At 35.9% G+C, this 23,176-nt stretch overlaps 1 protein-coding gene across 6 annotated transcripts in view; it reads right to left on the bottom strand.

The window, feature by feature from the left end:
* Window positions 1-23,176, bottom strand: part of LOC109085880 (1-phosphatidylinositol 4,5-bisphosphate phosphodiesterase eta-2-like) — a 110,032-nt gene that overhangs the window by 25,297 nt on the left and 61,559 nt on the right. For 4 of the 6 annotated variants that reach the window (XM_042762889.1, XM_042762888.1, XM_042762891.1 and 1 more), the window contains 3 exons: window positions 8,586-8,732; window positions 3,952-4,195; window positions 2,534-2,663 (listed from right to left, as the gene is read on the bottom strand). In XM_042762889.1, the coding sequence (XP_042618823.1) occupies window positions 2,534-2,663; window positions 3,952-4,195; window positions 8,586-8,732 (521 nt within the window). Of the gene's footprint in view, window positions 1-2,533; window positions 2,664-3,951; window positions 4,196-8,585; window positions 8,733-14,404; window positions 15,096-23,176 lie in introns of those variants that run through there. The other 2 variants (XM_042762892.1, XM_019100370.2) reach the window with 2 other exon arrangements.

Below are 23,176 nucleotides of genomic sequence, written 5' to 3'. Positions count from 1 at the left end.
AAAGGTTTATGAACTGTAACCATTTTAGTAAAAAACTGAATATTTAGGAGAACTTCTGTAAAACAGTAATGCACAGTTAGATTAGACAGGTAGATTTGCTTCCTAATGCCTGACTTCAGTCACTGATCATTGGTTATGATGGAAGATAAACCAGCAGCAGCTCTTCAATCAACTGGAGAAACGGCTCATTCAGCAGCAGCAGCAGCAGCCCACTGTCACAATTAAAATCCAGCCACACAGAAAATCAAACCCCTAGAAAACAACAGTGCCTCCACATCTCCTACAGCTCTCAGCCCATAAGAGCCCAGAAGTGTTTTCTCAGCTCAGTGAATCCCGGGCTCAGATGCCGGCGCTGATCCGGAGAGCTGCTGAGTCAAACACACACATAAAGGCTTGCGGTGAGCCGAGGCGTGGAGGATGTACAGTAATAAACCCTGAGCTAAGCGCCTGAGAATTGCTGCTTTATGGAGAGAACCGTGAAAACAGGTCACAAATACTGAAGATGCTCAGAAGAGCCGCGTTCACAACGCTCCCTCCGAGAAGCAGACATCACTTCCTGTGTGCATATCAGACTGAGGTATAGAAATTATGGTCCATTTAAACAAATACATAGCAAAAATCATAAAGGGAACTTTTTTTTTTTTTACAATAAATGCATTTATAACTAAAAAAGAAAATGTAAGGGATGTCAGGGTTTTGCTACGTGGTTGCTAATGTATTTTGAGTGGTTGCTAGGTTATTTACTGGCTCATGTTATAAGTGCCCACCCATGTCTCTCTGAAATGCTGGTCTCTAAATGTAAATCAATGCAAGTCTATGGGATTTTTTTTTCTTTCTGTTATTTCATTGTTACCCAGGTAAAGATCACAAGTTGTTTGAAAAAAATAGCACACCGATTCACATTAATAGCACAGACTCTGCAGGTTTAATATGGAGGGTTAGGGAATTGTTACTATTGTTAATATTATTATTAATTGTTACTAATATTACTAAAAATAAAAGAAAGAAGACTACAGTTGTTTTAGATACACTACAGTTTTAAGGTTTGGGGTCAATAAGATTTGTATCTATGTTTTCAAAAGACAATTATTTATTTCTTTACAAATACAGTAAAAACAGTAATATTCTAAAGTGATTTTAAAGTGTAATATAATAATGTGATGCAAAGCTGTATTTTCAGCATCATTACTCCAGTCTTCAGTGTCACATGATCCTCCAGAAATCATTCTAATATGCTGATTTGCAGGTGAGTGACAATTCAACTATATCTATTGAACAAAGAGGCTAGTATTTTGCTGCCTGTCTTGACTGGTGGACTGCTGTATAGGGGATGTTACGGTTATGGAGGCCCTTCCTCAAAGCCCGAGGCCCTAAGCAATTACCTGATCTGCTTCTAGGCAGCGCCGGCCCTGACCGAGAATCACACAGGTTAATTGTGAGGTTAAGCCAGGAAATCAGGGCCAAAGACTTCAGTTGAAAAACACACTCACATCACACTCTGTTGTTGGGTAGCAGGGCCAGATTGCCCCCCTGTGGTTTACTGTGTCTTACACTAAAGGCCATCTGTGTCCATTTACAGCAGATGGGGTGGACACTGATGAAGTGTGAAGCTTAGCGACCTGCAAACAGCTGACGTGAGGTCTCAACCACAAACACACACACAATAATCCAGACGGCCTGGAAAAATGGAGCACACTGGAGCCTTACATACCATAAGAAGGCCATGGTGTGGCCCAGAAAAATAAAATTAAATAAAAAATTCAGAGTAAAACTACACAAGAAAGAAATTACATTAAATGTCACTGTGTCAAACACTGTTTATTAGGCTTATTAAGATCTTCAAAGCTGACCAGTTACCTGGTCAAACAGGATTATATTCATATTCAAGATATAATAATGGCAGAAGATATAGGACAACTGTCTCATGCATATGCATGCAAAAAATGGCAAGAGTTTTTTCAAAATGCCATGATCTACTCTGAAATTCCTCTTCTATAATTTGTCCCTAGGCTGCTTGTAAGGAACTGCTTGCTGCATCACATCACTTTTACTCTTGTGATAGTCAAGCTGTTCATTTGAGGCACTTAATATAAAAAGCTATATTACTTATTTTACTTTTTTTAAATTGGTATTATTTTTATTATTTTTTTGGGTTTTTGTGGGTTTTAACATTTTTGTTGTAATTGGGGTCAAACATTTCTGCTGTATTTGACAGGCTCTACAATGTAAAAATAAACTGTGGCTGGTCACTTTACATGCCAGTCCGACTAATTGGGTGACTTTCTGTCTAAGTGGGCAATTTCTGACCAGGCTAAGTCACAATGTGACCAGTCTTTTATTAAAAGTCTTACACAAGATCTATTGATACTTCAAGCATTTATATGGTAAAGACACGCACCAAACAGTGAGTAATCAAACAGTTTGTTGTAACTTTCCAAATGTTGTACTTTTCAAAGTTGATTTGCCAAGTGGCTATAGCCTTAATCAACCAATACCACTGTTCCTGAGAGAGCAGCTGATCATAAATGCTCACCTTAAACATCTGTTTGACTTTCTGTCTGGGCAGGTTGACATTGAGCTTGTGCAGGAGCTGTAGGACTTCACTGATACTGAGGCAGCCGTCTCCGTTCTTATCGGCCTCTGTGAAGGTCTGCTTCAGCCATGTGATGGGAAGAGTTAAGGGTCTGAGAGCACAGAATGGTAAAGCACCTACACTAACAACAAACATGACAGACGCCATTTCATCATGACAAGCATTTAAACAGCTAAAAGTGAAGTTGCAAGTTTGCTAAAAATGTCCAGTAGCATGACAATAGCTCAGATGTTCTGGAAATTGTGTAGCTTTTTAAGTAACAATCCACTTTTTCCAACAATTAGCGGTTTAGCGTGAAGAGCTACATCACTTGATTCCGAGGGAAGAAGATTCAATAGGTTGACGTAGGGAATTTTTTACAAAAGAGTAGCTTGACTGTAGCTAACTACATTTATAAAAAGCTTTTATATGTTTATTAAAGTAGCTTGTAGTTTAGCAGTTTCAAAGTAGCATACCAAACAGGGAATTAGGGGTGTGCGATATTTATCGTCTATGATAATATAGTAATTGTTGTTTAAACGATATGCGAGCTGACATTATCGAGTATGTCACTCACTTTGCCAAAAACAATAACATGCCTTGAGAGTCGAAGCATTTAGTGCATGATGAAGCCTATTAGAATACAATGCAGTTAGAATGACCATATAATTCGTTATAAAGAAAGTTTTTTTTTTTTTTTTTTTTTTTTTTTAATTATATAATTATAAGATATGATAAGGATAAGTAATATCACACAAGCAAGAGTGCTGACCATTTTCCTGAATATTAGCTTGTGAGTGAATGTGATATTAAATTTATACAACAGTTCAAAAAACATGAATTTAACATTGAGTTACATTTTAGACACTGTATTTCAGTTTTGCCCATGAAAATATCTCCTAACAAAGACTGAATGAATGAATTTTTGAATTAATCATTTAAGTCAATGATTCAATAATCCATTCATAAAGACCTTGCATCTCAGTGTTCATACTATCCTTCTTAAGTAGTACATGAGAACTGACTTTAACTGAAAGATTTTACTCTGTTATTGTCCTCTTGCTCTATTGACAAACTATTTTCCTGTTTAACACTGTAAAGCTGCTTTGACACAGTCAGTTTTGTATAAAGCACTATATAATTATAAATAAAGATGATTTGATTTGACTAACCAAAATATTGTTTAATTATCATAAAATCCCCAAACTATTATTATTATTATTATTTTGTCAATATCGCACACCCTGTATGGAATCTAACTCTTCTGACAGTTCCAATGTGCTCATGTTTCCTAATCTACTAAAAATCTGAATAATAATAAGACAGATAATGTCAGCTTTATTGAGTTTCTGGAATGGGAGCTACATCAGGAAGGATATTGGTCACGAGTGCGTTGTCGCTTGGCCAGACTGTCTTCATCACTAATGCCAGCCATAAGGTACTTAAGGCCAGTAATCCAGGTGCGAGCTTCTTCTCCTGTACCTGACACCAGGTCAAGAGACTCCATGTGCTCGCCATAGTAGATGCTGAAGCAGCAGTTGGGATCAAAGCTACCGTCAGCATACCGCTGGAAGATCTCCGACTGCTTCCCCTCACACACTTCCCGAATGGAGTCAACTGAGACTGTGAGGAGAAGAAGAAGAAAAGAAAAAAAAAAAACACTGCAATAGGGGCTGAGAAGTTAAAGAGATGACATTTACACTGTAATTCTGAGGTGTTCATTAACATTCTACTTCCCTCCAAGCTGCAAAATCCTCAAAGAAACATCATCTCGCATCAACATCCCAATGCTACAAATGTGTTTAATGAAGTCTCTCAAGAATAGATTGTGTAAATGAGAAGAGCAGATGGCTACCTCAAATTAAACGCTCTCCTACACCAATGCAGACCATTTTGAAACATTTAATTCATCAATTTGGGCTCATTTAAACCTGTCTGCCAAGAGTAGCCACATCTGAACAGCATGCTGTAGTAGTACATTCCTCGACCCAAAAACAAGCAATCCAAATAACTACTGGATTGGCATCTGATTCAACACATGCCTGTCAACTAACACCTATGTTTGTGATGTATCACCATATCTAGATTGGATTTTAGACAAATAAATACAATATATCTTAGTTCTGATTGGCCAATCATGGCTTCTTATTTATTTCATTGAAATTGTCTTGTAATGATGCTAAACGGTAAACTGTAAATTGACAACAACACAGTTAAGAAAGAAAGATAAATAACAAGAAAGTGCATTTAAGAAAGATTAGCCAGAAGAAAGACCATATGGAGTCATTTTACAAACATAGTTTTCTTGTGTTGACATATTTCCATCAGAAACAGGAAGTTGGAGCAGGACAAGCTGGAGCTTTTGGAAAAGTAGCCAAAAGCTTATATTATACATGGCGACAAGGCACTTGTGTAATCTATTGTTGACATTACATTTTTTTAAACCAAAATATTAAATGCTGCTATTCATCTTTTTGTTTGTATGTTGTTATGCAACAAATCATTATTAATTATTATTATTATTATTTTTTTTTTCAAAATTGTGGTTTAAATACCAAAAACTGAAGTGAAACTTCACATATAAAGATAATCTATATTGCAGCAGGTAAACGTGTATAAAACACATACAAAGTGCCATGCCATGATTTCCAGAAGGAGACCTCTAGGCTGCTAAATGCAGATTGAGGTGGTAGCAAACACAATATTGTTGCACGCTGTAAACATATTTGGTATCATTTGGAGTCTCTATGAATCCTTACAGACTCAAAGTTCTCTACCCTGTGAAAAAAACAGCATATGCTGGTTAGGTATGTTTTGATGCATGGCAGCTGGTTTGAGCTGGTTTAAGATGGTCCTTAGTTGGTCATGAGCTGGTTTCAGCTGGTCCTTAGCGACTAGCTCCTGCTCAGGACCAGCTTATAACCAGGCTTATAACCAGCTCAGGACCAGCTGGCATACCTAACCAACATAAGCTGTTTTTTTAACAGGGCTATGAAACTCAAATGCAGTTTTTATTGAGTATGAATCAACTGGTGCATGTGTGCTCAATGAGGCGACTGCAATCTTTCCTGTTAAGACTGATGGATAACTGAGTCAATTTAAGAAGCTGATTAATTCCCCAGGGTGCGGTGGAATGTCTGAACTTTATCTCCCCTCACAAGACACAGTGAGCGCTGTCATTTAGACATGAATCATCATGTGCTACTGAAGTAAGGTTCCTCTGTGAGGTGTGATGTCAATACCTCATGCGAGTCGAGGACACCCTCAGGAAATAGAAAAGGCAATAGAGGCAGGTCAAGATAGACGCTGTAATATATTCCAGTCATATGCATGACAGTTAAAACAACTGCAACAGACATAAACATGAAGTATTCCTTTTTTGAATGCTTCCTCTTTAGTTTTCAGTTTCTCTGATTTTTCTGAGAAGATCTCACTTATATAAGACTGAGATAATTATTTTACACAATGTCAACATTTGTACTTCCTAAAACAAGTGTCTAATCCTGCTCCTGGAGTTTAGTTCCAACCACATTCGAACATATCCAAACTGAATATTAATTATAAATGTTAACTAGATGTGCTCACTACCTCTCTAGCGATGTGTATTTATGCCGGAATATTAAAAAAAATTGTCTTTTTTCAAATTGGGTTTTATGATTTGTGCTTCAGAAATGTGACGTAATTTCCAGTAAGGGATGCTCCGTGGTTTTTGTGGTGAATTGTGGGATTTTTCAGGAAGCGAAAGTTCCAGTGCACTGGAAGGATTCTGCACTTGAGACAGCCCTTTAAATGGCTGACTCCCTGATTAGTGCCCTACTGAACTTGGGAGCTGATTGAGATGTACCCAAGTTTCCCCTCATCCACCACAGCTAATTCAACTCATTAGCTTGTTAATACTAGCAGTAAAACCCAAAATGAGTGTCCGATAAGCGAGGCAGAATGTGTAGTGGTGGTGGGAACCCAAAATAATTATTTTATAGCATCACTCCAAGAACCAAGATTGAAGGAGAAAGATCTGAGACAATTTAGTTTCATGAGCAATAAAAGAGCAACATCTGAGTAATGAGATTTTGGTAACACTTTAGATTAGGGAACAATATTCACTATTAACTATTTGCTTATTAGCACGCATATTACTAGCATATAATGTCTTATATTGCATGACCATATTTTAGACCCCTTAACCCTAACCAATACTTAAACATAACTACTACTACAAAAGCATTACTTAATATTAACTTTTTAACTGCTATTTCGTCTTATTGTTTTTGTTCATTTTTTGTAGGTATTTTTTATTGTGTGGAGTACCTAACTTAATTCAAGCTGATTGAGCCATCTCTACCATCTGGTAGAGGTATGTTAAGCCAAAAAAATCCACTAGATGTCAGAGTGTCAATCAACAGCATTTGTCACAACACTTCTTCTTTGATGGATGTCAGAGAGAAAGAATCACTCCTGCCATGTAAACTGTTCTTGATGAAATTTTTGCAAGGTAAGCATATTTTTTTTGACATATTACACTGTAAGAGCCCTAACTTTACAAAAGTATTTTACTTGGTGCCATAAAAAAAACTTTAGTATGTTTTCAATAATTTTTTCAAAAAAAACGTGCTCAACCAAATGGTTGATTTGTCACTTTATGGTAAATGTAGAAAAGCTAAGCTAATGTTTTCAGATAATCCATTTCTGCTGTCAGAATGTACTATTTGCTGAGAAATATAACTTTCTGATCATTCACAGCTATGAATATGACACAGCTATTGTTATTTCTTAATGAATATATTGAGATAATTTCTTAAATATGTATTTTTTTGCCACTTTTGGATATTTTTTGAAATAAATATAAATAATTCATATAATTAATATGTGGAAATCATAATTATCAAAGGAAATTACTTCTTAAATGACAAATGCTGGTGTACTAACATTACTAAAATTGTAAGAGATTGTAGAAACACTACACTCCAAGACCCTCACTTCCAAAACCGCAACCAGATGTGCGATATGACAGCTTGGGACATTGGCCACTACACTGTGACAAGCGGGGGCGGTGCAACTACTGTCCGAAGGGGGTGTCAAGATGGAAATGTCAAAAATGCAATGTTTTCTTGTGCTTGAACGCAAACCAAGAATGCTTTGCAGCATACCACCAGAAATAAGAAGGGGGTCTCATGTTCATTGAGCACTCATGCTGTTGCACCATTACACATGTAAGAGATATTGCTGAAATGTTTTACAATCCTTAGTGTTTTATATTGTTTGAAGGATTGCTTCTAATGTTGGCTTACACAGCATTGCTGGTTTACAAAGAAATGTTCTAAAAAAAAGAAAGAAAGAAAAAAATCCTGTTGCACTACCTCATTTTTACGGCGTGTTTCTTGAAACATAAAAGCCTAAAATTCCATTATATTACTATCTTTTGTTATTTTATTTTAGGTTTTGAATGCAATGTCTTTTGGTTTTGTTACTTTTAGTTATTTATTTTTGTTTATTGTTAAAAAAAACAAGAAAACATGTAATTTCCTGTGTTAAAATGAAAACCTGAAATATTTTACGGCATACTTCAATAAATAAAGAAGATTCAATATACAAAACTATTTTATTTTGATTATATTTTTAAATAAATTAGTATTATAGTTGATATTTTCTGATTTCCATAGTATGTGTATGAATTCCGGTACTTTTGCCATAAAGTGACATATCAACCATTTGGTAGAGGGCCGATATTTTAAAAATTATGGGATGTGTTGAAAAAAAATACATTTGAGTGTGGTAACTAATGACATAAGGAGATAAGAAATGCAAACAAAAAATTTTTCAAATGCTTTTTTCTTGGTGGGGCAGTTAAAGGGTTAATACACAGCAAATTATGAGTTTACTGAGGGAGAACTCTTGGTTTATAGTGAATATGTGTTCCCTTATCCAAAGTGTTACTGAGATTCAAGGCCATAATAAATCATGGTCAGTGATAGAGAAGGCTAATAAAGAGCAATACATTAAGAATGACACTTACTTTTGGCTTTCTCATTCTTCCTAGAGGGCCGCCAGCGGATGCAGGACTTGTGCTCGTCCAAGTAGAAAAAGCGCACCAGGCCTTTGGATCCTCCACGCAGTTTCACCATCTGAGTGCCCGTCTGCATGGAGCTCATGCACTTCTCCACTAACAGAAAGAGACACAAATTATTAGATGACTGAATATCACACAAATTCTCCACTCCAAATGATATTGTGTTGCGTATGAAAGAAAGTCAACTCTTGCCCAGATCCAACTCTCTTTCACTTGAAAGTGAAAATACACCAACAATATTTTTATATTTTATCAGTTGTCGGCACCACAGAATATTATTGGCAAACCCAAAATAAGGATTTTTCTGCATTTTTCAGTGTTTGCGTGCGTTGCTCAGAGGACTAACCATCCATCAAAATATCTGACATGCTCAAAGCGGCCAGCAATCATTAATGTGACCTTTATGAACCTGATCGAAATCCAGTTTCATTTTCAAACATCACTCCCCTCTCACACCACAGCTATTGTTCAGAAAGTGTTTCTCTGTTCATTCAGAGCTTGTTGGAAACAATCATGGATTTTAAATAACTGGCACATTTTACTGTTAAATTTCCTCCCAATGAAACTGTGTAGACTAATGTTTCAACACTGAGAGGAAAATGACCATGAAAATGGAATTATCTGAAATTACCAAGCAATGCTCCAACATTAACATTTCCAATTTACTCTTATAAAATAAGACTGTAGCAGGAGCATGACAAGTGATGCTTATATACAAAAACATGGTGCTTTAAGTGTCATAACAGTGCAAGGACAAAAACCTAACAAGAACAAATCCTAGCAGACTTTACTCCACCAAACTCCCTTCAGGAACAGAGATGACGGCAAGATTTTTGTTTTTCATTATTCATGCACTTATGAACACAAAGAGTGTGAAGTAACACTTAAGACGACAGTAGATCTGGCTTTGGTAAAGAAGTTTCTTCAGAGAACAGACCGCTGTTATATAAACAGCAGATGAGCTGAGAGACGATTGTATAATAATCAGTGATGAGTTCACAACAGTGTGCAATTGCTCTGCGTCCGCTGTTTCCATCTCTTAGTACTAATGTGGTATTAATATTGGCAGAGCTCATCTGAGGTGGCTCTTTATTTGATAATTGTGCAGGGAGCATCGACAGACAGGATGTAATATAAGAAGATTTTGGTGGATCACTAAATCCAGGTTTGAGTGATTGGTGTATACGCTTATGTTTTATTCAAAATGATGGTACTCTGATTGCATGGGTAAAGTACCTTGTTCAAGGCCATGGAATAGCGATCCCAGGGTCATCAGTACTTGTAACTTATAAAAAATACCAATTTTAGTTTTGTAGAAAACAACCTATACACAGATGTGTGAAAATGATTGTTCACCCCCAAAAAACTTATTTTGTGTTCCAAAGAAGAGAGAAATGCATGCAGTTTTGGAACAACATGAAGGTGAGGCATGATAATAACAGAAAATTTGGGGTGTTTATCTCTTTATAGTCAACACAAAATGGCATTCCTGCGATGGACTGCGATGGATCCTTCCAGGGTATGTTCTTACACCATGTCTACACCGGACGCGAGTGGCACGGCGCGACAAAATACTATAGAACTCATTATAATCAGTGATGCTGTCTACACTGGAGGCTGCACAGAGAGATAAATCCCAGACAGAAAACTATGGCATTTGGAAATACTGAATTTTGAAAATTGTGCATTCCATACCAGAACTGACCTGAATGCATTGTATAAAATGATAAAATGATAAAATAATAAAAATAAAATAAAATAAATAATAGTAATAATAACAATAATAATAATAAATACTGTCATAATAATGAAAAATGTAATTAAAACAAAATACTTAATTACTTGAGATAAAATATAGGTAAAATATAAATAAAAGGCAAATGCTTATTTCTCATTTTCATTCAGTTTAAGTTGAAGTACTAAAATAACTAAAATTAAATAAACTAAAACTGAAAGCTGAAATAAAAAAAAGCTAAAAAAAGCTAACTCTTTAACTAAATTTAAAATTAAAATATAAAAAGCTATAATAGTATATTACAGTATATTACAGTACTATACAATAACATTACTACAATAGTACTATATACAACAATACTAAAATAATGGCCTTTAGTCATTTGAATTAATGTTAACTTTCACTTAATTATCGTATTAACTATAGGTATTTAAAAGATCCTTAAATCCTTAAATAATGCCTAAATAGCTTTTTTTTACAGAGGTTCATTTCAGAGGTTGGGAAGTTATTACATTTTGAAGAAAGATTACAAAGACATACTTTTCTTTGTAATAGAACACACCAATTAAAAATTCACAATAAAACCAGGGATATGCATTAAGAGAGTAAATGGAGTCAGTTTGGATTTCATGTTGACTTTAAGGTACCCCAAAAACATAATACACTCAAGAATAACAAAAAACAGTTCATGATATGAAGAGGGTTCTTTGCTTAACATAAGGTGATAAAGAACTGTGGTGATAAAGAACATATATTTTATGAATATGGAAAGGAACCTGCAACCTTTGTGGATGATTTGCCAGTTAAACCTTTAAATAGAATGAAGGTGGGTTTAACAAAAGTTCTGCGAGACAGTGCCAGCTTAATGCACCATAAATTCAGCCAGCAGTTTTTCCCTGATACGCTCGCAAGAATAGAATAGATCTGATCCCTTTTGCTAAATACACAGCGGGAAGTTCAGAATCAGTAGGGGTTAAGCCAAACCGCTTTTTGATTGCTTGAACAATAGATGCCAAAAAAAAGAATGCTTTAGTGAATGTGTCCCATGTTGTGCAAAAGCAGTCTAATGCAAGCATTTCCCATGTGGTACCTCATCAAAAACACACCTCTAGTGGGTCTGAAATGATTGCCATGGAAACCAGGTTCATGGTTGAAGCGTTCGAGAAACCTGAATGGAAATTTAAAAAACAAAATAACCAGTCGTGTTCATTGACCAGCTTGGATACTCACATAATCTAGTTGGCTTAAGAGCATTGTTGGCAAAAAGACATTACAACTGTTATCAATTAAGTCAACATCCCCAAAGAGTCAAAAGAAGCTGCAGCGATTGGTGGCGTTTAAGCCTGTTTAATAGAGGGGATCCTCTAACGCAGGTCAATGGGGCTCGTCTGCAGGATGTGTGCCAGAGAGAAGTAAGATAAACCTCTCAAGCAGCATCCATCAAGGAATTAAAGCTTAAAAGGATTGCCCATATGTCAGCCCTTGTACAGACAGGTGCCTTTCCATCATGACCAACAATGGAAATCAGGCTTCTTGACGTCTCAATGCGTTAATGAAGCCAAATGTCACACTGGTACACTGTAAACAACCGAGGAGAGCAAGTAAAAATAGTTATTGGGATAATATTTTATGACAGCAGTGACATTCAGTTGCTGTCTTTTATTGTCAAGCATTTAATTTTTACAAGCCTCACAGTTTACTTATAGATTTGCAGATTATGTGATATTTTAAGTATTTAACACAAATTACAAAAAGTAACATTTTTGTAAATAAATGATTTTACTTTACTTTACTTTACTTTACTTTACTTTACTTTACTTTTTACTTTTTACTTTTTACTTTACTTTACTTTACTTTACTTTACTTTAGTGGCTTGTGGAAGTGCTGGTTTATTGGGTGCCCCAAGCTAGATAACATGACCATACTTTTAAGTTGATTATACTGTATATTAAAGCTTGCTATTCTGGTGGTTGAAATTTTAATGTAACATGGAAATGCAGTTATGAAGTTCAACCTAATATAACATATTGACATTTTTTATTAACAAACAAAGAGAAATTGCAACTGAACTTGACTTGATCAGATTGCATTTAATTTTATAGTTTTAGTATAGTTCATTGCTTCTTTGATTTCAACAGAAAATTGTCCTGTAAGTGTTGAGCAACATGAGGATGTCGAAACTGTCAGTTTAAAAAGATGCTTCTGTGGAATGTGTGACTGATCAAATTTAGACATGAATGGGTGATTTTAGATGAAAAGTTTCTGCAGTTGTACTATCAAAGAAAAAATATTATAATTTTTTTTTTTTTTAGAAGTTGCTTAAAAAGATTTGAATCTTTGAGCTTTGTTTTCAGTGTAATGTACACCAGCAATGGCAACAGTATGGGCCTGTCCCAATACTAGGGGTTATACAGATTATAGTTAATCAGTGATCCGTACGGACCAGGCCCCACAGTACGGCACACATGTGATTCGCAAAATTGTTGCTGAACCATCATAGACCGATGCACGTGTTTCTAAGTCTCGCATATTTAAACAATCAAGCGATTTTAACCATTCAAGCACAAGAAGAGACAAAAGAGAACTAAATTTGGTACTACTTGTATTCTGTACATACACAAAGCACGCACAATGAGTCACATTTCAGAAAGTGTTCTCATAAACACAATCAGATATGTCTTATTTGAATGTAAATAGAAAGAAACCATATGTGTCATTATATCGGATTGGTCTGAAAGTGACAGTAGCCTATAAATACCTGCTGCTCTCTGTGTCATTAATATTAATCAAACAACAAAACACAGCTTTAATAAAGAATAATCTATATTTAATGTATAAAGTGAACACTATGCATTTTCTTTTACACTTAATTAGTACGTTTCCGTACCTGAATACTAATATTAGATCTTATTTATTTAAAACTTTATTCATTTCTATTTATTTATGCTTGTAATTTGTGTATTTGCTCTTATTTTATTACTAACTGCTCACTTGTCATTAATAATGTTTGCCATTTTTTAGTTAAGCTTGTAACTTTTGCTGTGGAATCAAAGAAGTACATAAAGTGTGATCTATTTTACTCATCTGAAAAATGATCCAATCATGACTCAGAATCCTGAACCATGAGTTTTGTGATCCATTTAACCCTCTACCAATATCTATTCATATACGGTCATGAGACAGGAATTAAATGTGTAAGACTGTCCCAGGTCTGCAAATGCCAAAGTTCAGTGCCCTTAACACACACTATATCCACACTATTTCTAATACCGCTTTGGAGCAGTAGCTGAAGCTACATGTACTCATCATTCATCATGTTCAGGATCTCATGTGCCCTGAAATTGTGGGTTTGAAGAAAAATGCCCACTTTACGGTAAAATAATTTGACATAACAGATAATTTAGCAGTGAAACGTGAAGTGTTGCACATTTTATTGATGCAGAGATGAGTATGTGTATTTTGTAAAATGATTGCAATTGCTTTTTATAACTAAAAAGCACCACAATTCAGTTGTGTTGTCTGTTTCATAGGAACATTAAGAAGTTTTAGTGTAAAGAATTACAAATCCAAATGTCTATATTAAAGCTCTGTAAAACATTTGCTTACAGTTTTTACAACACTGTCATACTTTAAATTCGTCCCATCAGGTAATCAAAAGTTGTACATATGCTTATAGTCTTTATGGACACTTGGGCCAAATGCAAGAAATAGGTCATATAATTAGACAAGTGGTTGAGTGCAAAGACCGCACATGTGTGTGTTGGCACAGGCTACATAAACACCAAACTAGAACTGTGCCAAAAACATAAAATGACTTTAAAAAGCAATATATTGGGTCAGAGGGCATATTGAATAGCATTTGGTTTTTAAATTTACCAAATACCCTCTGGAATAATCTTTCAAAGACATGCCACTTCACAAAATGACTTTCGTAATCCACTAAACTGAAGCAATTCAGTAAGTTTATTTAAAAACAAAGACGCTAAGAATTTATCTATTTTTTTTTTTCAGTTTTTTTTTTTACTCTTACCAAATAAGCCTAGCTTCCATTTGGATCCGTACACAGAATTATCCCCCGTCCAAAAGAATCCCGCCATGAGTCGTGACAGAGTCAGCTTGTGAAGAGCTTTAGAGCAGAGAGCTGCCACCGCTGGGGTCTGTACTCGGGCTGGAGGTGTTGCCGGCTTAGTAGCAAGCGTGTTCTTCAATTGAGGCGCTAATGTTGGGGGCATCATGACAGAAGTGGCTGAACTGGCAGGCAGGAAGGCAGCACACATTGCTCTGTTGTTGCCGACTTACTAGTAAAGTCCTTGATTTATTTCTTGCGTTTTGCTTCTTCTGATTCTTGCCTTTCTATCCTTACAATTGCTCTGTCAAACAAAGCTCTAGGCAAACCTCCATCCAACAACGTTTCACAAGAAAAACTAACAGCAAGAACATAAAAAAAACAATATTTCCAAACCCGCAGGATTTGAAGGTTGGTCTTGCAGACATCAGAACAGTCTTAGCATCTTCAGTTCAGGCTGGAGCTGTTTTTCTGATGGCATGCTGTGAGATGCCATACTAGTAAAGATGTTAACTTATTGACCGTGTAGCCCCAGTCAAGCCGACACTTAAATCCCCTCAGAACTGTAATCCAGGCCTGGGAGATTTAGGTAGCTTACTGCGCAAAGAACCACAGCACAGATATCAGAGGAAGAGAGAGATATTTCATTCCATTTATCGGCTCTTTCTATAATCATAAAAGCATCTACATGATTGTTTTCTAACCACTGAACTTCAAAGTAATGGTGTAATGCAATTGCATTTGCCCATACACAGGAAGATCATTCAGGATTTTAGTGGCTCTTGCTAAAGCAAGCATCACTATTTATTGCTCATACTTTATGAATAAATCCTTAACCCTGGCTATTACGATTTAATGTGCAACTCTTTCTGAATCATTTGTGCTACAGGCATGAATGATACCTCAAATAGCACACCTTTCTACGAGATTTGACTGAAAGTATTAGGATAGGGGAAGATAATACAAGTACAAAATAAATGAAAATTGATATTTAAGGTTTAAGGTATATATATATATATTTGTATATATATATATATATATTACACTATTAAAAACAACCAATAAAATATTGCATTTAATAATTAATAATCCATTTAACAAAACAAGTACAAATCATAATAAGTAAAATCACAATTTATCAATAAATCATAATTTCAGTGGTCACACTATTTTAAGGTCTCATTTTCACTATTAATTATGTATTAACTATAACTTTTGCCTCAATAAACTCCTAATTTGCTGTTTATTAATAGTTATTAGTATGTAGTTATTAGTAAGCTAGTAATTACTGTAGGTATGGGGTAGGATCAAGGGATCTAAAATATGCTCATGCAGAATAAAGCATTAATATGTGCTTTATAAGTACTAATAAACAGCCAATATGCTAGTAATTGTGCATGCTAATAAGCAACTAGTTAATAGTGAGAATTGGTCCTTAAAATAAAGTGTTACCATTTCAACATTTTTAGAATTATTCTAAAATATTCACTATAAAAATGCAGTAAAAATGTTCAGATATATTATTTGAAAACATAAATCAGCTCTTCTTTAATAGGAGATTTAATAGCCCGTTAAAAGTGCTCACTAAAATCGTTTAATGTTTGATTGGATGTGATAGAAAGCGGTGACAGAAAGTGCACTTAAAATACATTTAGGCCTAAATTTAAGAGAGTCTTTAACTACTATGTACTGTATGTGCATTTAAATTTCACTTATTGTGCACATACATGTTTTTACATTGTAATTATTTTTAAAATACATTCCTGTAGTTAGATCTGTTGTTGTTACATTAATAATCATACTGTCGACCCTACTTCTACCTCTTAACCCACAACTAAACCTAACCAGACCACCAAACCTGCAGCTAACCTTACCGTAACCAACCCCCAAGAACAGCAAAAGTGGTTTGCAATTCAACATGAACTCAATACTGTAAGTACATTGTACCAAACAATTCATTATATTTGATATAAGCACATAGTAGTTAAAGACACCTAATATAAACCGGGACCACTTAATGTGATGCATATCTGCCAGTCACACACAAATGAAGGTAAGGTTTCTTTTAAATACATAATAAACAGGTTTCAATCCAATCTGTTTCAGTCTCATTCACCAGTCACAAACAATACGACGACGTGACATCTAAACAAGACACAGCAAACAGGAAACCTGAATTACAACATAGAAGTCCAAACACTAAGCAGGGAACATATCACAGATAATAACATATTAACTAGCTGAATATTGTTTGCTCCACACCTAGCTATGCTTTAACCATGTTCATACTTTTTAATGGAATTGTTTTCACAATGCTGATTCTAAACAAATTTGAATAAATGTATTTTGAAAATATGATTATTTAAATAAAATAGATGCATATAGTATAAACTATTCCATGATTTTTTTATGTATTTATTATTTTATTTTTTTAGCGCAGAAATTTTACCAGTTTCTTTTATGTATAACTGACAAATATGTTTTATGCAATTCAAATAATCATTACTGTATGCTATAATATACATTACTTACTTTTTATTAAAAGTTATTTTTATTAACCATGTGTCAGTGAGGGGTTGACATTAAAACGGTGCGTTGATACTAATAGATTTTTGGAACCATACAAGCACCTATTACAAGTAAACCACCTCCTGAGCTGATAGACAAAGAAGACTCAAGAAATTGTGCCATAACCTTTTATACTGTAGCTGCATTGGGTTAAATGGTAAATGGGTTAAAAGCTTGTTTGGTGTTAATGAGCTGTAACATGTTGTTGTTTCATGAGCAGTGTGCATATTATACTTTCAGCCAGCTTTTAAAGCTTATCTATCATATATATTTAATGTCTTTTTGTGTTTTGTAATATATATGAGATGCATAAATCTGTAATAAAGTGAGAATAACAGTACCTACTGCATGTGGTGATGTACCGCCCCATATATACTGATCCTAATGGAAAGCGCTCAAGCTGAGTGCTGTTGCTATGGTTACCTCCTCGGTCTAACACAACTTTACATCACAAGCATTGATTTAGAGCCAGGTAGTGTAGGTAGCTCAGGTAACACATGTGTTAGTGAGATGGATTTTTAATTTTTTTATTTTTTTTATTTTTTTTAGGTTCTGTACATGATAAAAGGGTTAAATATTTTTTTTTCTTTTTTTTTTAATGATCTGTACTTTCTGACTACATTTCAGAACACACAAGTCATTTATTATGTGTGCCAGAAAAAAATGCTAAAAGATAATAATAATAATAATAATAAAAAAAAAAAACATTTAAGGCTGCATAATGACTAAATGGTCCTGCATGTAAACATTTTCTTTAACAGGTGGCCTGTCAAAGGAAAAGCAGAGGTCATGCTGTGATAGCAAATGTCTAGTCTTAAGTACAGTGTCTGACTAAATTTCCTGCTATGTATTAAACGTTCTGCCCCAGCTTGCACCTGAGAAACCTTTACACCCACAAGCTTGCGGCTGCCTACTGCGGTCAATATGAAGGGCAGGAGGGGTCAGCAAAGGCACTGTATCTATCTTCAAAAGCAAGAATCAAGAATTCATTGTTGTACTTGAACACACTTCAGACACACCACCCTCAATTGCTTTATTGATTCAGAAAATGTTCCTTAAACCGATAAAGTGTATATGAATTCATCATTTACTAAATCAAGCAGAAACTTGCTGGCAGTGTTAATTTTGCTGAGGAATCATTTACGTTCATAATTTTCGTCAACAACATTTTTTCATTGGTGACAACGAGAAGATAACTAACAAAAACCAAACAAAATTCAGATTCAGTTTTACAGTTGAAATTGAAGTTGTTTCATAATTTATTATTTTTGCAACAGTAACACTATTTTCCTGTTTATTACTGTGAAGCTCAAACAATCTGTACTGTATAAAGTGCTATATTAATAAATCTGGCGACTGGACTTGACAATGTTTACATTATCTTAGAATGTTTTTATAATGTCTTGAACAACAGGGGCCTCCGTCAGTGCCTTTTTGACGGCAGTTAAGTGGGTTTGACATGTCGGTCCTGCTTTTTACATAAGTTTAAACAAGTGGATCAGCTATGATCATATAAAGCTATAGTAGCTCAAGCAAACTACTGAACTGCTGTTGGGTAACTTAAACTGACCAGTCTCTCATGGTTGGGCTTTTGTGTCCTTTCTGCAGAATCCAAGAGTGAATGTTAGGCTGCACTAGATGCATCTGTCCAACATCCCTTTTAGCAAAGTTGCTTTTAAATTCCATTAGGAGTTCCCACAACTCAATCCTAGATCCAAGTTTTCACAGTGTCTTTGCTAGATTTCTGGCGTGTTGCTGAACAACATTAGCAAGGTGAACAGATGTGAAGGGGCCATGGTGAGAGCAAGGCCACCCTCATAGAAAATGCAAGCTGCCAATATTTGCCCAGTGGAAAGTCCAGACTCAGCATATGGGGTTCTGGAGGATTCTTGAAGGGATTAGTCTTTTGGAAGCTCACCTTCAACAAATTGGGCATATGGTTGTCTGGTTAAACAATCAGTTCTGTTTGCCAACACAAGCCGCGGCTAGTGCCATGCCGCCTTTGCCCATTGCTCTATTCTGAGTGCAGGATCCGACTGCACACATTGTCTAAACTGAATGAGACTAACGTGTGAAAAGGAGAAGAAAGCCCTCATCAGCGACCATCTGGATTAGGTGTTCTTCACCAGCAACATTCAATCACCAGCAAGCTAATGAGACATTTTGTCTGCTTCCCCTCAAGTCATCGTGTTAAGAAACTACTTATAAGCCTAGAAATGTAAGGTGTTTATATGATGTTGTTGTGAGAAAAAAAAATGGTTGGTCAATTTCATATGTCACTTACAAAGACAGGAAGCCCTGGTGCAACACAAAGAAGAACAAAATATATACTGTAACACTTTAAATTAGGTGGCCTTAACTACTATGGACTATAAGACTATGGATTTACTGTGTACCTACATGTTGTTCTTTTACATGTCTTCCTACATTACATGTTGTTTATTTTATTATTGTTGTACCTCCAGAAAATGATGGGAAATTACTTTTACTTCTTGGAAAGAAAATTTATCCAAACTATTCCTACCACATACTGTATAAATACTCTGGCATGAATCTCTAATCGACACGATTCAAACAGTTCAAACAGTATTCAAAGAGTTCCCGCTTATCCCGTGTTTCCCACTGTTAATTATGACATTGTTGTTTATGTGTTATACATGTGCATTTATCTTTAAAACGGATTTTTCTGACATGACTTGAAGCCAGCATTATCTTTGCATGACTTTTTAATGCAGTATTTCACAATCCTGCTCCTGGGTCTGCCCCGCAGCACAGCACATCCCTGTCTAACACACCTATTTCAACTCATGAGCTCATTAGTAGAGCTCTTAATGGCCTGAATGGGCCATGTCAGATTAGTAAAACACCTCAAATGAGTGTTGAGACAACCCCAGGAGCAAAATTGAGAAACAATTTTTTCTGTGGTTCAGAACAGAGTACTTTTATTAGGCAACCCAGCTGTGCAACTTCCTTTTCATTCTGATGTCAAAGGATATTAAGAGGGTTTTGAACTAGGTATTTGAGACATTATATAAAACCACTGTTAGCGTAGTTGGAGTTTTGACTTAAAACCTTATACTGTACTTACAGATACTAACACACTAACCCCCGTGACAACTTCCTTGCGTGACAACTAGCCCTGGTCTTCTTAATATATTTGTATGCTCTGTTGAAAGAATAACTCTCCTATAATTCACACGTATTGAGCTTGTGTTCTGTCCTTTACAAAAGCAAGCTGGCCTGTTTTGATTATCACTAATTGTATCTCAGATGAAAGCGAAATCACATAGCTCTTCCCTTACACACACACTCACACACCCCTCACAGGAAACGCTCCTGTTGGATCACAAGCGTCAAAAGCAGTGCAAAGAGGGCAGCCTCCAGTGTGGAGAGAACGGGAGTCTGAATGAACAGATGGCGACACAGGGGAAAGGATACAGTGCCCTGCTGGTAAACTTTCCCCGGGCGAAGGCTTGAGTGGGGAGGGGGCTTAAATGTTCTGGCTTAGCTAATCCTGTGCCTATGGATGACAATGACTGCTCATACTGTAATGAAGAACTAACTCTGTCATATGTATTCTGGGTTTACTGTTAACCCCTGTTGCATTTATTTTGTTTATGAAGAAAGACAGCTCTCTTAACAATTGTTACAGGTAGCACTTGTATATTTAGATTTAAACAAAGCATAGCATCAACCTCTGAAGTATATGCTGCTTTGGCACAGTGCATGATGAGTATAATTTTGCCAAGTGTCTGTATCCAAAAACTAACCTAGCTTTAAAACAAATTAGGCTAAACATTTTTTTTTTTTATACAAATAGACTTTAATAAGAGTAACGCCATATTTAATTTTTGACTGTGGGAGGATTAGAATTGTTGATATGCTCTTTCATTGGAAAATGAAGACAAATAAATAAATAAATGCACAAACATTCCCCGAGAGATTCAGGTTAAGTCCCATGACTCAACATGTGCCTTGACTCACTCCCACCCATTAAGCAGCTCTGGGATTTTATCTGTAATATATGAATGGTATCCAATATATATAGTTGTATTATTTCCTAAATAACTTGCACTCAGAAATCCATTTTGGCTAACCATGATTTCACCAAGAAGAACTTTCATGTTCTGTCTGGCAAAATTATGACTGGCTTTCTTTAGGGGTCTCTTCAGGGAAGAAAAGCAATGCTAAACTTCAGAGAACAAACAAAGAACCCATACATGATGGCTCAGTTATTAATAAATAAATAAATAAAAAATAAAAAAAATCTCTGTAGGTAATTATATGTGTTAGATCACAAGGAACAATAAAAAATGATTAGGCGTCTCATCGCAATGCTCACTTTCACATAGAGGTTTGGACAATAAATTTAGTCTCTTTGCGGCTTATGATCTTATTGAAGGAGTGCATGCTTGTGTTGTGAGAGTGTGAGTTTGGGTTGTCACATTAAACCAAGATGTCATGCTTTACTTGTCTACCTGTGACTACAGCTCACAGAACTAACACACAGTAGAAAACATGTACAAACACCACCAGTCTTCAGCATAAAAGCACACCTCCCACATACAGCTAGCTTTGTCTCTGCGAGAGCATTCTTTTGTGCCGTAGTTTAGAAAAACAGCACAAATCGACTATCACCATATCTGGAAAGCACAAAAGATTTTTAGTTTTAATTATGAGCCAAAATTTCATACTATCATTTCAACATATAAGAAGGGGCTTCATTTCTCTTTAAATCTCCTGTACAATTTCATGTACCTTAGTTTCATAGATGTCTAGTAGAACCCTCAATACTCCTATATTAAAAAAAAATAAATCACAGAGCCTTTCAAATATCATAATAGGAACTCTGCATTGTAATGGCAAAATTAACAACAATGGAGCTTCAAATACAATTAAAGAAGACAATCTTTTTTATTGACTAGAATTTAAAAAAAATCGAAGGCCAGTGTTCTCCACTGTCAAATTGTATGACACCATTGCTCAGGTACAAAACAGCCCTTTCTTCCGCTTTGCTACCAGAGAGAGACGTCATGTTAGACAGGATACGCTGAATAAGCTTGATCTCCTCAAAGCACAACAGAAGAGGCATTTCAGAGTGAAGTAATCAAGGAAGAGGCTCAAAGAACCATCAAAGAAAGTGTCAGAGTTCTCAAAAGTTGAGCAATCTTTTGGTTAAGTGATGCTTTTCAGCTGGGTATTTTCAGTCTACAGAATGCCTGAAGTGTTATTCAGATGCCAGTGCCTCGCACTATTATTCAGGAATTTCGCTCAGAGACATTCTAATGAAATACTTGTGTGAGGTCTTCAAAAGCTACATCTCAGGATAGGCAAACAAACAAATGGAAGCAGCATGCTAGTGAGAGTTGTTGTCTAGCCTGCATGTGTGGGAACCAGTAGCGGCGCCAGGATTTTTATTTTAGGTGGGCCTCCAGAAAACTGGATGGGCCAGTTAAAATAAGACCCCCCCCCCCCCAAAAAAAAAAACGGGTTTCCCTTCATCTCCGTTCCAGCCGCTTTTCTGCGGCACTGAGGAGGACAGCAACTTGTATCGATGTCCTCCGCTCAGTGCTGAAGGCAAGCGGACAAAGAAATACACCTTAATTGTTGGCAGTAAGCTAAATTCATTTATCTCCTATGAACGTTCAATACACAAAAAGACTGAAACGGAATTATATCTTTGGAGTTCTGTTTCTCTCCATTTATTACAACAGAACTGTCCAAAATTATTTAATTGTTTCTTTAAATTCAGAATGACAAGAAGAACTATCGGCATGAAAATAACAGCAGCATTGAATCTGACACAGCTGCTAAACACAAACAGCAGGAAAACGGCCAGACACTAACGATATCGTTACCCTAACTTTTAGCCTATACTTGCCTTCAGTGCCTACTACGGGAGGACTTGATGGGGAGAGGGCGGCCGAGCAGGATGGTAAGTCGCAACTTAAATTTGAGGAGTTTCCTCCTGCTGTTCCTCGGAGCATTTCTTGCTGAATTTAAATCTAAGCTGCTTTGGCAAAAACTGTCTGTGTCTGTCTTGAATGAATGACGTCCGCCAACGTCATTCATTTCATTGGTCACTTGCTGGTGGGGTAGAAGCCCTGATTGTGAGAAGATTTCGCTCAAAGCTTTCCTCGGGCTGGTATTGGATGAACCGCTAGAATG

This window comes from Cyprinus carpio, chromosome A8 (genome assembly GCF_018340385.1).
Source record: "Cyprinus carpio isolate SPL01 chromosome A8, ASM1834038v1, whole genome shotgun sequence".
Classification (NCBI taxonomy): domain Eukaryota; kingdom Metazoa; phylum Chordata; class Actinopteri; order Cypriniformes; family Cyprinidae; genus Cyprinus; species Cyprinus carpio.
Note: the sequence above shows the minus strand (reverse complement) of the source record. Positions and strands in the feature narration are given on the sequence as shown.